Source organism: Poecile atricapillus, chromosome 5 (assembly GCF_030490865.1).
Source record: "Poecile atricapillus isolate bPoeAtr1 chromosome 5, bPoeAtr1.hap1, whole genome shotgun sequence".
NCBI lineage: Eukaryota > Metazoa > Chordata > Aves > Passeriformes > Paridae > Poecile > Poecile atricapillus.
The window spans coordinates 38,825,835-38,839,565 of record NC_081253.1 but is presented as its reverse complement, the minus strand read 5'-3'; the positions used below and the strand labels follow the sequence as shown (position 1 = coordinate 38,839,565).

At 44.7% G+C, this 13,731-nt stretch overlaps 1 protein-coding gene across 7 annotated transcripts in view; it reads left to right on the top strand.

Moving 5' to 3' along the window:
* AGAP1 (ArfGAP with GTPase domain, ankyrin repeat and PH domain 1) overlaps positions 1–13,731 on the top strand; it is a 308,994-nt gene that overhangs the window by 137,738 nt on the left and 157,525 nt on the right. For 6 of the 7 annotated variants that reach the window (XM_058839370.1, XM_058839369.1, XM_058839368.1 and 3 more), the window contains 3 exons: positions 912–1,039; positions 7,411–7,566; positions 12,302–12,394. In XM_058839370.1, the coding sequence (XP_058695353.1) occupies positions 912–1,039; positions 7,411–7,566; positions 12,302–12,394 (377 nt within the window). The remainder of the gene's footprint in view (positions 1–911; positions 1,040–7,410; positions 7,567–12,301; positions 12,395–13,731) is intronic. The other variant, XM_058839367.1, reaches the window with a different exon arrangement.

Here is a 13,731-nt window from a genome sequence, read left to right as displayed (position 1 = left end):
CCTTAGCTGAATTACCAGCATGAACTCAAGTTCCAGTGTGTGATGGGATGAAATTCTGAAATAGTTTGACTTGTTTAAATGGAAAAACTATAGGAGAGATTTGGAAGTTGCTGCATTTCACATCAGTTCTGTTTGATCTTTTTCTTATTATGGGTCTGCCAGGCTGTGTATAGAGATGTTAATGGCTCTTATCCCTGTATCCATTAGATAAATGCTGCTTTTCCTTCCATGCTGAAGAAGATGTCTTAATAAATTGTAAAACAAATGATGCATTGTCCAGCTGTGTTGCTGCTGCTAAGGAATAAAAGCTAAAATTAGAAATAATGATTCTTTCCATAAAGAATTTTACTGGGATGTGTGGTACCACAGTGCAGGTATTTATTCGATGCCAGGCACCCTTTATCAGTACTAATCCAGTTATCTTTGGTTTGGGCTCCAAAGTGGATTGCCCTGGTGCAATGGCTGGTAAAAAAGGGAAATCCATCTAATTCCTTGGCAGCAGAGACCAGGTGTCTTCTGTCTGCCAGGAGAATATCCTAAAGAAGAACAGAAAATGCTACTGTGAGCTTTTTGAGTGGTGTTATATGCACAGAGGGGTCTTGGTACAGAATTCTTGGTCTTGCTTTTTGTAATTTTTTCCCCCAAGTCCTCTGGTGCTCACCTGGTGGAATGAGACTTCTGGAGTCACATCCTCCATGTGGAGAACCCAGCTGGGGTCTGCCATGGAGCATCATGGAAAAACCAGCACTCTTTGTATTCCCTGTAATTGTAATACACTCAATTTTTGGAGCAGGTTTGGTGGTGGAACCCCATCTCCCCGTTTGTGTGTTGTTCATTGTGTGCTTTCCCGTTGTGCCCTGCTCTCCACGCGTGCTCTGCCTCACCTGCCTGGATGTTTTGTTTCCCTTCAGTTGCCCAGAAGATCGTTTCCACCAAGAAGAAACAGCAGCTCTCAATTGGACCCTGCAAATCTCTACCCAACTCTCCGAGCCACTCCTCCGTGTGTTCTGCCCAGGTTTCTGCCGTACATATCAGCCAGGTACAGATAAAATAAATGCTTGGAAAAGGAATTGATGAGCTGCTTTTCATCTCTGATGTATTTTGTGCCATTTCAAGTGCTCTTTTTGCTGCTCGAGAGGTAGTTGCTGTTTTTTTAATGCTGTCAGTGATCTGTAGTTTGAAGTGACATTTGAATTTTTTTTTAGATTGGCTTGAGTTCAAGAAACAAAGTAGCAAAGCAGAATAATTTGGCTTTAGAGCCTGCTTGGGTTGATAAGCCTGCCTTGATCATTCTCATTGATAGCCAGCAGCCTGCAGGTCTGAGTAGGCCAACCATTGCAGTCACAGGATTTGCTGTGCTGTGGTTTAACATCCCCTCGCTGTGTTTTTGCTGGTTACTCTCACTCAGCTGTGCTGAGCTTGGTTAGAGTGCTGGAATTTTACACTTGATGGTATTTTAAGAAATATATGGTTAATATTAAAATTTTCTGACTTGTACCACTTTTACCCACGTGTGTTGCACACTCCCCTGTGTTTCCCTGGTGATGCCCTTCCTCAGTGTCTTTGTTTTCTAGTGTCAACTGATAATCTCTGAGCATGTCCCCGTTTGGGACATAAACATTGGGACGTTTGGGCTATAAACTGAATGATGTCAGACACCCACAGCCATTCTGGTGTGGTTTTCAGTCCAAACACAATAATAAGCAGCTTATTTTGCAGTCCTGAGCCACCCATGTGAGGATTTGTTCTGACTACAGACCTTTATCCCACACAGTCCCTGCTTTTTGGCAGAAGGGAGTTTTTCCCACTGAGTTATAACCCTAAAGATGCAATTGTCAGTTCAGTCCTAAAAGTTCTCTGCTGTGAGTTACTTTGCTTCCAGCTGAGTCCTGATATGACCTTAGACTGTGACTGTGGTTTTTGCTGATGAGCCCAAAGAGAATGCTGGGGTTCAGACCCTGCTTTCTAAAGCAGGTGCTGAGTGAGGTGTGTTGCTCTTCAGAAGGACCTTGGTGCCTTCTGGTGAAGTTACAACTTCTCACATGGGAGAGGTTCTTCCCTTTCCAGGTTTCCTCAGCTGCTCTGCCTGAGCAGTTCATGGCCACAGGCCCTTGGAGCTCGCCCTCTCTGAGGGCATTTAATGAACCTTTTTTTGATGAAGGACATCAAATATCTGGGTGCTCACTGATTTCCTACCCAAGTCTAGTTTGAAGGTCAACAGCAAACACCAAATTCTAGACCAGTACCATCACCTATGCAGCAAACTTCTTGCCAGTGATAAGAACTGTTTGGGAAAACTGAGGCAAGATAGCTTTTGTGGTAAGGCTCCCCCGATTCTGTTTCAATAAAAGTGAAATAATGTTCTCTACTGCCTTTGCCACGTGTCATAATTACCTAAAGGGGCAATTGCATCACTAGTCAAAGATGTCTCTCTTCTGAGACTGATGTCATGCCTAAAAGTAGAGGCCAGAAATCTGTTTCATGTCATATCTCCTTTGTGCTACACTTAAAGGCAGTATGACCTTGTTTAAGGGAAGGAAGCTGAATCCTTATCCCAGACTTAAAAGAACTTTGCAACTGCAATTCCAAGTTTAAGATGATCTGGGGCAAGATTTGCCATCTCTGATCTTGGCTGGAAGACTGGCTGGTGTCTTGCCCTTTGGAACATCTCTCTTGGCATAATGATGTTTCTCTGAAGATTTCCTCCATGAATCAAACCCGTTATCGGTGCAGTGCCCTGCCACTTGCATTCTCCACAGGAGCAAAGGCCTTCAGAGGCAGTGGTTACATGCAGCACTTCAGATAAAGTCAGATATTGTTCTATCTCTGGTTGGATCATCCTGGGGATTGAACTCCTGCAAACTCTCCAGATGACTCTGCAGTCAAAAGCTTAGGCTTTAGAGAAAGAAAAGAAAGAATCGAGTGTCACCTTAACCAGGCTAGTCCTCAGCATACCCCAGGGGGAATTCTAAGGCTCAGCACCATCCAGGGTGTCTGTGGTTTCAGTCTGCCAGGCTGGGCAGGGCTTGGAGCAGTCTGTTCTGGTGGAAGGTGTCCCTGCCCATGGCAGGGTGTTGGAATGAGATCAGCATTAAGGTCCCTTCCAATCCAAACCATTGTGGGATTCTGTGAAAGACTTGTCTGTGTGTTTGGGTGCTTCTCTCTCTATCCACATGTCCAGGAGTCTGAGGTGGTGAATGTCTCAGTAAGATCCCCTTACAGCAAATGCTCTCAGGAATATCTACAGTTAGGTATTTCCAGAAGCCTGTTCCTCACAATAAGATACTTCCTATTCCAGAGACAAAATCCGCTTGTCTTTGTAATAGATGCAGCTTAATTTTCCTTCTGCCTTAGTTTTTAATGTGTATGCCAATCAAGGGGAAGGTTTTCCTTGAAAACCCTTGATACCCAGAGCCAACAACCCTTGGAAATACTTTGGGTACCTCTGTTGGCTTTCAGGGCAGCACAGAATGCATGGAAAGAATTTTATTCTCAAATCCAAGGATTATCATCCATGATGGACAGAACTGTTGTGTACTCTGTCACCACGAGGGATGGTGCAACATCACTTATATTCTGTCGATGTGTTCAGGTATTCCAGTCACTGCTCACTGTCTGGCTTTTTGGAACACTTCAAAAGGGACTCTGAGCTGTTTAGAGGGGAAGAGGTGTTGTGCAATGGATTGGAGGCTTCTTATTGGCCACAGGGCATCTTGGAATAGGTTTTAATTTCCTTTTTACAGGTACAGACCAGTTGCTTCTATATCTGTGTGCTCTGCATGTCTATCCCACTGTTCATTCCCTCATTCCCCAATCCCTTGACGATATTTGTAGGTGTGATATGCTTGTATACCATGCTAAGTCTAATTTCAAAGAAGAATGAGTTCCCTTTTCCCTCACAAAACCCCACAGAGGCATTCCTTTTCCCTAAATTCATCCTGGTGCTAGGGGAATTGTTTGTCCTTTACACCTGACATATCAGGAGGGCAATTTTAAGATATTAACTTACAAGAATAGTGCCAATAAAAGCAGTTCCAAAGGGCTGTTTCCTCTGCCCAGCACCTGGAAATCGAGATCACCTGGTTCCCAAACCCATGAGGCTGCTCAGCTCCACCTTTGGTCCTCAGTGCCTGTGTGTGGGGGCTGGATAACCTGCTGAGGAATTAGTTACCTGCAGCTGGGCCTGAGTTTGAGTTTGCACTGCTTGGTAAAACAGCTGGAAAATCCTTTGGCACAACAGCTGTCATTGCTGTTTGTGTCAAAGTCTCCAGGCCCCTCTCCAGACAAATTGATGTGCAGATTCCAGCCAGGAATCCCCAGAAGTGTGAGCTTAATTGTGAACTGTCATTTTGAAGGTAAAGATGGGAAGATTATTTTACCAGGGACTGTAATTCCTTGAAATCTGCAGTCTGCATATGTTTTTACACTGGCTGGCTTCCCTGAAATTCAGCTGTTACATTCTGCTGCAAGAGGAGATTGAAAATGGCACCATGTTTCCATGTCTGCCTGGTCTTCATGCATTCCTCTATGACAGAGGGACCTGACACACCCTTTGGTGAAGAAATTTTCCTTGAAATACAATCTAAATCTCCTCTGGTGCAACTTGAGGCCGTTCCCTCTCCTCCTGCCTCCATTCCCTGGGAGCAGAGCCTGATCCCCCCGGCTGTCCCCTCCTGTCAGGGATTGTGCAGAGCCAGAAGGGCCCCCTGAGCCTCCTTTTCTCCAGGCTGAGCCCCTTTCCAGCTCCCTCAGCCTCTCCTGGGGCTCCAGCCCCTTCCCCAGCTCCGTTCCCTGCCCTGGACATGCTCCAGCCCCTCGGTGTCCATCCATGTGGACTGCAGTACCAAGAGTTGTGTTTCCTGATCAGCAGTGTCATTCTCCAAAGATATTTGCATTATTCCTGGGAAGGGTGTGGAGTTTAACATCCACTACAAAGCTGCAGCTCAGGTGTGGCTGCCACACAAGCTCTCTCCTTACTACCTGTTGCAAATCTGCAGTGATGCATTCTTTACATTTGCACAGTGCCTGCAGACAGTTTTTACTACAGCACAATTGTCCAAAAACATAAACTACAAAAATGTGCTCAGCTTGGTCATCCATTATTTCATTGAATGTGAGACCTGATTATGGATAAGCTTTTTGGAAATTTTCTAGAATATCAAAACTAAAAGAAGAGTGGTGATTTATTTAATGCCAGATACATCACAATCCTTTTGTGTTTGCAGGGTTGTTTCTAAGTAACCTAATATTCATCTAGAACAAGCATTTTAGATACCTCCCTGTGAGGGTGCTGAGACCCTGCACAGGGTGCCCAGAGAAGCTGTGGCTGCCCCTGGATCCCTGGAAGTGCCCAAGGCCAGGCTGGACAGGGCTTGGGGCAGTATGGAAGGTGTCCCTGCCCATGGCAAGGAGCTGGAATTAGATGATCCTTGGGGTCCCTTCCAGCCCCAACCATTCCATGGTTTCCAAGTGTTTGTCTGTTGTGTTTTTCATTGTTCCAGCCAGTGGCTTATTCTGAAATCACCTCAGTTTTATTTACAAAGTTAGAAATCCACTGGGCTTGGTGTGTGAGAAGAGAAACATTGCCTGCAGGACTTCTCTTATAGAAACTCTCTGTGTGTCTTTGGGGAATAGAATATCCAACAGGTTTGTTTTCCTTTAGGAGTTACTCACTCCCAGAAAATAAATCACTTGGAAATCCGGGAGACAGCTGCAAAAAGTGTAAAATGATGAAGAATTTAAAAGGTAAAATTTTAGGGACTCCTTCATGTTCTCCATTTGGGAAGTAGGCTCTTAGGGTATAAATCTGTTCATTTCAGTTAAGAAAAAAAAAAAGGATTTCCTTGCCACCTTTCTCATCTCCAACACATCTGGTGGTTTGGGAACAAGCTGCTACAGAAACAGGAAAAGCAAAAGTGTGGTAATTAATTAAAATTCTTCCCAGCTTGTCCTGCTCATCTGTCCAGTGTTACCATTCTTCATTAGGACACTAAAAATGTTCACTTCAATTACATTATTTCATCTCCTATGTTTTGTACACATCTCCCAGTTCTGCTGCTACTTCCTCTGGCTTTTGAGAATGTTATGGGGAAAATCTCTCTGGCCCCACTGTTGCTTTCAGTGCCTTCACCTCTGCTCCCTGCTTTGGAAAAGCTGCAAGAATCAGAAGAGAACTTGGAAGATGGAGAAACTTCAGCTGGGGGTGTAAGGGATTGTCTCCTTTTTCATCCTGACTGGTTGCAGCTTGAGATCTCGATCCCTGGGGAGCATGGGGGAAGTCCCATCAGGCTTCTTTCTCCTCAGGAATTCTGGAAACACCCTCTTACCACCTTTCCTCGCTTCCTCTAGGAAACTTGACTGCTTGAAATATGGCCTTTCCCCCTTCCTTCTCTGTGCATCCCAATTGTTCCTTTTCCCCAAAAAATTACATGTGAGTTGTTGCCCAGCCCCTTCATCCACCGCTGTTCCTCTGCTGAATTTTCCATCCACAGTTGGCAGAATTTCCCCTGTTGTCCTGCCCCGGTCCCCCATCTAGCACATAGAGCATCTCCTCCTTTAATGGTGTTTTCAGTACTTATGTCATGTGCAATAAGTCCTTTTAAAGAAAAAATAAGATGTCTTCTTAATCACCTTTTGGTCCTTTCCATTCTCTCTGGTTTCCTCACCTCCCTGTTTTTAGCAATCTGTTATCTCTGTTCATTTTTTGTTTTATAGCCTCAGTGCTTTATTTCTTTCAGGACTAGGATGTAACATCACAGATCTGGCTGCCTTGAATAAATTAGAATATCTTATTTACAAGTTTTGTATCTTTGCACCAGCAGCTTCAGCAAATCCTGTGCAGGAGTTGGTCTCAGTGGGTCCCTCGCAGTTCAGGAGATTCTGTGATGCTTGGAATATGTTGGGCTTTATCCAGCCCTGTAATAGCCTTTTGACAGCCCTGAATTATTTTCATTTTCTTGATCAGCTCTCAGTGATCTAGTGTGTCCAGAGTAGGTTTAACTTCAGCTATGCAGGTCCATGGCACTGGGTATTTTCTGTTAGAATTTAGTTAGTAGAAAGCCAGCTTTGGAAGGTTTTCCCCCAGTGTTTTGCTTACTCATACACTAGAAAACAAATGGAACTATTGATACCCAGTTAAGGTTATACTGTGTAGAATGAAAATGTGCCTGCTGTATAAACAGAGCTATCTAAGTATTCAAAAAATAATGGCAAGGGGAGATGTTTAAAGGCTTGGAATAGAAATGTGTGGAAAAAGTGGCATCAGGGCAGCTCTGCTGAGCCCCTGAGCCCTGGCTGCACTTCTGCATAAATTTGGAGTAAAACAGGAGTAAATAAGATAAGATTCAGCTGTGGATTGTCATTTCTTGAAAGCAGTGTACCACTGTTTAAAACTCCCTTTAATCCTTGCAGACCAGTAATGGAGGAGGGAGTTTAAGTGATTATTCCTCCTCTGTCCCATCAACTCCAAGCACCAGCCAGAAGGAGCTGCGGATTGATGTTCCTCCCACTGCCAACACACCAACTCCTGTCCGTAAACAGTCCAAGCGCCGATCCAACCTCTTCACGGTGAGTGAGCCAGGGGCCCTGTGCTGCTGTGCTGGGTGTGCTGCTCTGGGGACAGCCTGAGCCTCAGCCCTCTGCAGCTGGGCTGCTCTGATCACACTGCAGCACTCAGATGGATCTGTGGGCTTCAAACAAAAACATCCTGCAGTTATCATTCCGTGCTTCTGTCTGAGATTTAACAGCAGCACTTTTCCTAGGAAAACAGGCTGAGACTTGAGGTTGATCAGCTTGGAGAAGAGAAGGCTCCAGGGAGACCTCAGAGCCCTTCTCAGTGCCTAAAGGGGCTCCAGGAGAGCTGGAGAAGGGCTTGGGACAAGGGCCTGGAGTGATGGGACCTCCACTGACAGGGCAGGGTTAGATATTGGGATATTGGGAAGGAATTCCTCACTGTGAGGGTGGCACAGGGTGCCAGGATAAGCTGTGGTTGCCCCTGGATCCCTGGAAGTGTCCAAGGCCAGGCTGGACAGGGCTTGGAGCAGCCTGGGATAGTGGAAGGTGTCCCTGCCATGGGAGGGCTGGGACTGCATGGACTTTAAGCTCCCTTCCAAACCAAACTATTCTGTAACTACCCCATGCTACTTTTAACACTGTACAGAATCAGATCACTTTTCTCCAGGGTTAAAAATGATGATGGAGATTAAAGCAACTTTTTTTTCTTTCCAAACCACCTGTTTTTTGCTTCACCAAAAAACCCAGAAATCGAACAAAAAAATCAAATAGAAAGCTGCCTGGTGCAATATGACAGGTCTTTGTTATGCAGTGGTAGTTTGGGAGATGCTAGTGAAGCCCTGAGTGAAGGTTTCCTTGGTTTAAGCCCTCTTGCTGAAAGCTTTGGGATCATGTTGCAGGTGTAACTGTGGTTTGTAAGCGCTTTTTTGACAGTTCACACACATTGTAGCAAACACAGAATCCCTCTGGGCTCTCATGTAACTGCCCTGGGAGCTGCAGCCTCACGTTAGTTGTGTTTAGGAACCCCCACAACTTTCCTGTCAACATGAAGAATTTATATATTTTATTCCAGAGGTGATGTCGTGCTCACTTCCCACATACAAACCCAATAAAACCATTTCCTCATAATCTGAGGGAAATCTGAGCTCTCCACCTTCAGCAACTGGAAAGTTTTGTCACCATTTTGGAGTGACAGCACAGAGCTCCAGGGACCCTGTGTGCATCCCAACAGAGGGATTTTGATTTAAACCCAGATCTCCCACTCCTGTAAAGGAGAGGAGATCATGCATTTGTGTTTGGGTGCAAATGTGTAGGTGGAAAACAATGAGTGGCCTGGGAAGAACTGCCCCAGCTTTGACACTGATATTTGATAACATTCCTGCTGATTTCTTCCCATTGGTGGGAATAATCTGGGGTTTGGTGGGAGAATTCCAGAGTTCCCAACCCCACTAGATGTCAGTGTCAGCCCAGAAACCACCAGCAGCCAGAGCTCTGGAAGCAGAGCTGGGATGCCGCTGCATCCCTGAAAACATCGCTGAGCATCCATGTCCGGGCTGAGGGATGTGTGAGGTGCTGCCAGGGCTCTGGAGGTGGTGTTGGCATTTGGGGAATTGGGGATGTTTCAGTTTGGAGCAGCTGTAAATTTGAGAAAGGGAGGAGAGAAAAACAGACCCATCTACAGTCACAGGAAAGGTTTGGGAAGAATGTTAAGTCAGCTGTAAGCAAACAGAATAAAGCTCTGCTTTGGGATAACGAGTGAGAACTGTATTTGCTATATGAGAGGGTGTTGATAGTTGACTTAATATCTGATAACTGGGAAAAATAATAATAATTTGCCTTTGCAGAATTAGTTGTGTCTTTTAAGGTGGGTATAGTGAAATTGTTTAATGAGATGCCCTGTAATCTATGTTCTGAAGTACTTAACACCTTCTCTGCTGTAACCCAGCTTTTGTGCCAAGTTATAACCTGGAATTGTTTAATTGAATAAATAGATAATCAGTATTTTCTGTGTAGTTATGAACAGAATGTGTAATTAAAATATTTTACTGTTTAGCTCTGGGTTTATTGCTGTGTTTCTCTTCCCAGTCCCTTATGAATTTATCCCTTACAGAATCAGATACATTCTGTTTAATAATTACAAATTACCCCCTGTTATCTAGCTCAGGTAATCTGTTTAGTGATCTTTAGATCTTCTGTTGCTGGAAGAGGACTGGACTAAGTAGAAAATATTGGTTCTTCTTCATTACAGTTTTGAGTTGGAATAGGTTTGAGAATTTTAAACATGTTCAGTGCATTAAATGCAGCATCTCATCTTTCTGATGTTGAGTATTAATGTTTGTTGTAAAGCTGTTGTTGCAGCAGCTGATTTTCCCCTTAAGTGATAAGATAGATGAAATATTAGAAGAGTTAATATCCTTTGTTTTGGACAGTATGATACCTGGGACCACCAAATAATTTTGTATAAGCAGGTGAGGATTTCAAATGCATTTAAGAGGTTCACTGAGGAAGAAGCTGATTTCTAACCATGTCTGATCCCACGATGGGTGAGGGAATTTCTGGCATAGAAAGGTGCATCACCTTTCCCACAATCAGTGTTACCTGTCATATATATTTACAGGATTCCTAGAGAGTTTTTCAAACTAAAAATGACCTCTCTGTCTCAGTATCTACTGTTAGAGATGAATATTTTACTTTTAGGGTACTCTGCACTGCTGATCTGGGTCTGATTGTGCCCAAACTCACATGTGACATCTTGGGTCAGGTTTTATGTGGGTTAAGTCTGTGAGTGACTTCCAGTGCAAAGGGGAAATCACTTCAGTGGTATTTGTGCAGGTACTTTAATTTTTCCAGACTTCTTCTGGTTTGCTGGCACCAAGTTTTAAATAGAACCATTTATTGTGTAGATGTGCCATCAGAAAAAGTCCTGGGAAGTGTTGCTCCAGCGTGGTTTGGAGTGGATTTTTTTTCTGCTAGGATAGAAGACATATTGTGTGTGTCATAGGTACAAAAGCATAAAAGATCAGATCTCTGTTTCACTGCACAATTTATCTTTATAAATAGCGGCGCATGCAAGGTTCTCCCCTGGAAAGCGTTAGGGATTCTGTGATTATGAGCAGCTAGAAGGGAATTTGCCTAACAGAAATCCCTACTTTTCTGTACTTCAGGCATTTACCAGTGTTTTGCACGTAGGTATTTCCCTTCCACGTGCAGCCTGTGATTTCCAGCTGCAGTAACTTTTAGGGAATGGTGATGATTTAAAACCAGAAGTGAAAAACAGCATGTAGATATTCAGCCTGCATTTCAGAGGCAGGGTCCTTTCTGTAGAAAAAGTCAGATAAAAAAGAAACATTCAAGTTGACAACTCCCCTCCCAAGGATTTGGGCACCTTCACTGAGTTTCTTTACAATGTCACTTACGGGCGCTTTGCGCCATTGAAGCTTTGTTTTGCCTTGTATTCTTGGGAAGTGGCACTTTCAGAGGCAGAAATCTGTCTTGAAGGACAAGGAACAATAGTTATCCTGCACACTGGATTTCATCCCTCCCACTTGTTTTGCTTGCTTTCATTTGTTCTTTGTGTAATTCCCCGGCACGTCATTCCATTGCCCCAAACCATAGTAACTGGTGGTAGGAGCCCGTTCCCGGCGGAGTGGGGCCGGCAGCGCGGGATCCCCACTGGGCGAATGTGTCGCTCGGAATGCTCCTCGCTGCCTTCCCTCCCTCCTCTCACACCCAAAGGCAGCTGCTCCGGGGGTTTATTCTTCCTTCCACCCCTTTGTGGGACGGGGGAAGCAGCGCTAGCGATCCACGATCCCGGTTATCCTCCTGATTTCGGTGTCTCTTTGCGCTGGAAACGCGGAGCCGGTTTTCATTAGCTCCCCATGGCGGTGCCGGACACCACAAACGGGCTCCTTTCATACATCAGCGCCGAGTTGAAAAGCACACGAAAATGTTTTCCCATTTCCGATACCGTGTGAGTAATGTTCCCATTGGAAAGTAATGGAGTGAAGTTGTCACTTGTCAGCGCAGTTATTAAGGAGGATGACTCTCAGGTCTTCTTTTTGTAATAAAATAAATCTGTCAAAATCACCGCGCCCGTGCGTTCTGTCGCAATAACGGGCTGCGATCTGAATAACTTTTTCAAATTCCCATATAGCTAAATTCCCATATAGCTTGATAAAGTCGTGAGGGGAGCGCTGTGACCTTACTCCTGCAGCAGTTCCAGCCTTGGAGAAGGCCAGGAGAGAGCAGTTCAGGTTTTAGACATCAGTAAAATTCTCCTCATGCTAACTTTTCCAGTCTCCGGCTTTTCTGGCGGCTCCAACTTTCTAACCATCCCGAAGCAGAAAAGAAATAATAAGTTGAGGTCCATATGGTCAAACCCAGCATTATAAAATCACATTTCTAAATAGTTGGTGATGTATCTAAGAACCACACGGGTGTGAATTAAATGTATGCATGGGTATATGAAATTTTTTTAATGAGGAGATGGCACCTTCATTCGCCTTTGGAGCCACCGTTGGAAACTTCAGAAACGTGTCCTGTGATGTTGTGGCTCTTCAGACAGGGAAACTGTAACTCTTTAAACCCAAATGCATTTCAAGCTGGGTGGTGGATGGGAAATTTATTCAGGTTTTAGGATGGTTGTGTACTCGTGTATATCCAATTTTGAGCCTGTATTTACCTGCCAGATTATTTTTTAATTGCCCCGAAAGGGGAAAAAAAAAAAGGCAAATGAAAGCATCCTCTGCGTCCATTTAATGAAGCACAAACTTTTCTTTTTGCTCTGCAGTCTCGGAAAGGGAGTGACCCAGACAAAGAGAAGAAGGTCCTGGAGAGCAGAACAGACAGCATTGGAAGCGGCCGAGCAATCCCAATTAAACAGGTAATGCCGAAATAGTTGCATTTTTTTCCCTTCCCTGCTTTCCATAGTTGGGAGACACACCTCGGGTCCGCGGCACGGCGGTGGCGGGGCCCGCGCGCCGAGCGGCGTTTGATGTGCGCCGGTGATGAATGTGGAAGTCACTCACTTGACATCAATTAGGAGAGGTTCCTATGTGTATTAAAATAGGATCATTAGAATAAGAAGAGGGAAAATGTGACAACAGGCCTAATGAAGTGCAGTCTGCCGGCCTGCATATGGAGCGGGTTTCTAGGCTGTGCTGGCTTCAAAGCTGCCTTTGTAGAGGGGGCTTTGATTGGGCCGAGTGCTGCCAGGCGCAGGGTAAATCAGATCGCTCGACAAGAGCCCCTTGTGATCGCAGGAATAGCCTGATGTGGCCCTAATTTGCTACCACAGACGGACATCTGAACACAGTTTCAGGCTGCTCCGTAACAACGAGGCAATTAGTTGTGATAATCATGGCCGGTGTGTCAGCTGCGCGCTCTTGTTTGTAATTTGCTAATGAAGGGATTGTAACTTTGATTAGGTTCAGTTTCATTTAGACCTTATTATATAAGAGAACGTTTACAGCTGTAATGTGTGGCCTTAATTAAACTTTCTCATTACACAACAGGACTTGAAGCCGAGGATTTGTTTTGGTCTGTTTTTACTAGCCTAGATGCACTTTCATTAGCCTGGAAACTCGATGCTAAATTGTAGCTGGGAACACTCCTTTGAAAGGCAGAAGCAGTGCCAGCGTTGGATGGGAAGTATTTGGGAATGAGATGATTTACTTTCTCAAATGAAATGGCACTGAATCCATGTGGTTGAGCTCTCCACCTTCCCATGGAACGCTTCTCACACAGTTCCTGGGTTAGTGTTCACAAGTGTTTACTCATGTGTGAGAGCTGCCTTGCTAGAGATAAACTCCCTTTCTTTTCCACTTATTTTCTTCCCACATGTTTCCCTCCAGTTGTTTTGGTGCCTTCCCTGCCCTCCAGAGGCTCACTTGCTTCTCCTAAACTTCAGTCCATGCCTTATCCTGCCAGTAGCAGGATGGCCACCCATCAGTAGCCCTGGATGTCCTGTGTGGAGCTGGGTTTAGGTATTTTGGGGTGTTTTGTGGTTTTCCTCTGTTTCTGGATGCGAGGAGGAGTTGATTTTGTACCCTTAACTATCAGCTGTGATTCTTCTTCCTAAAGTCATTCTAAAAGACCTTTTGGGACCATCAGGCAGCAAAAATGCTGTCGTGTGTGAATCTCTAGTAGGCAAATTTTAATCAAGCACGCTGCAATCCAGAAGAGCAGTTTGAAAGCAGAGGAGCTCAGTATTTGGCTCTG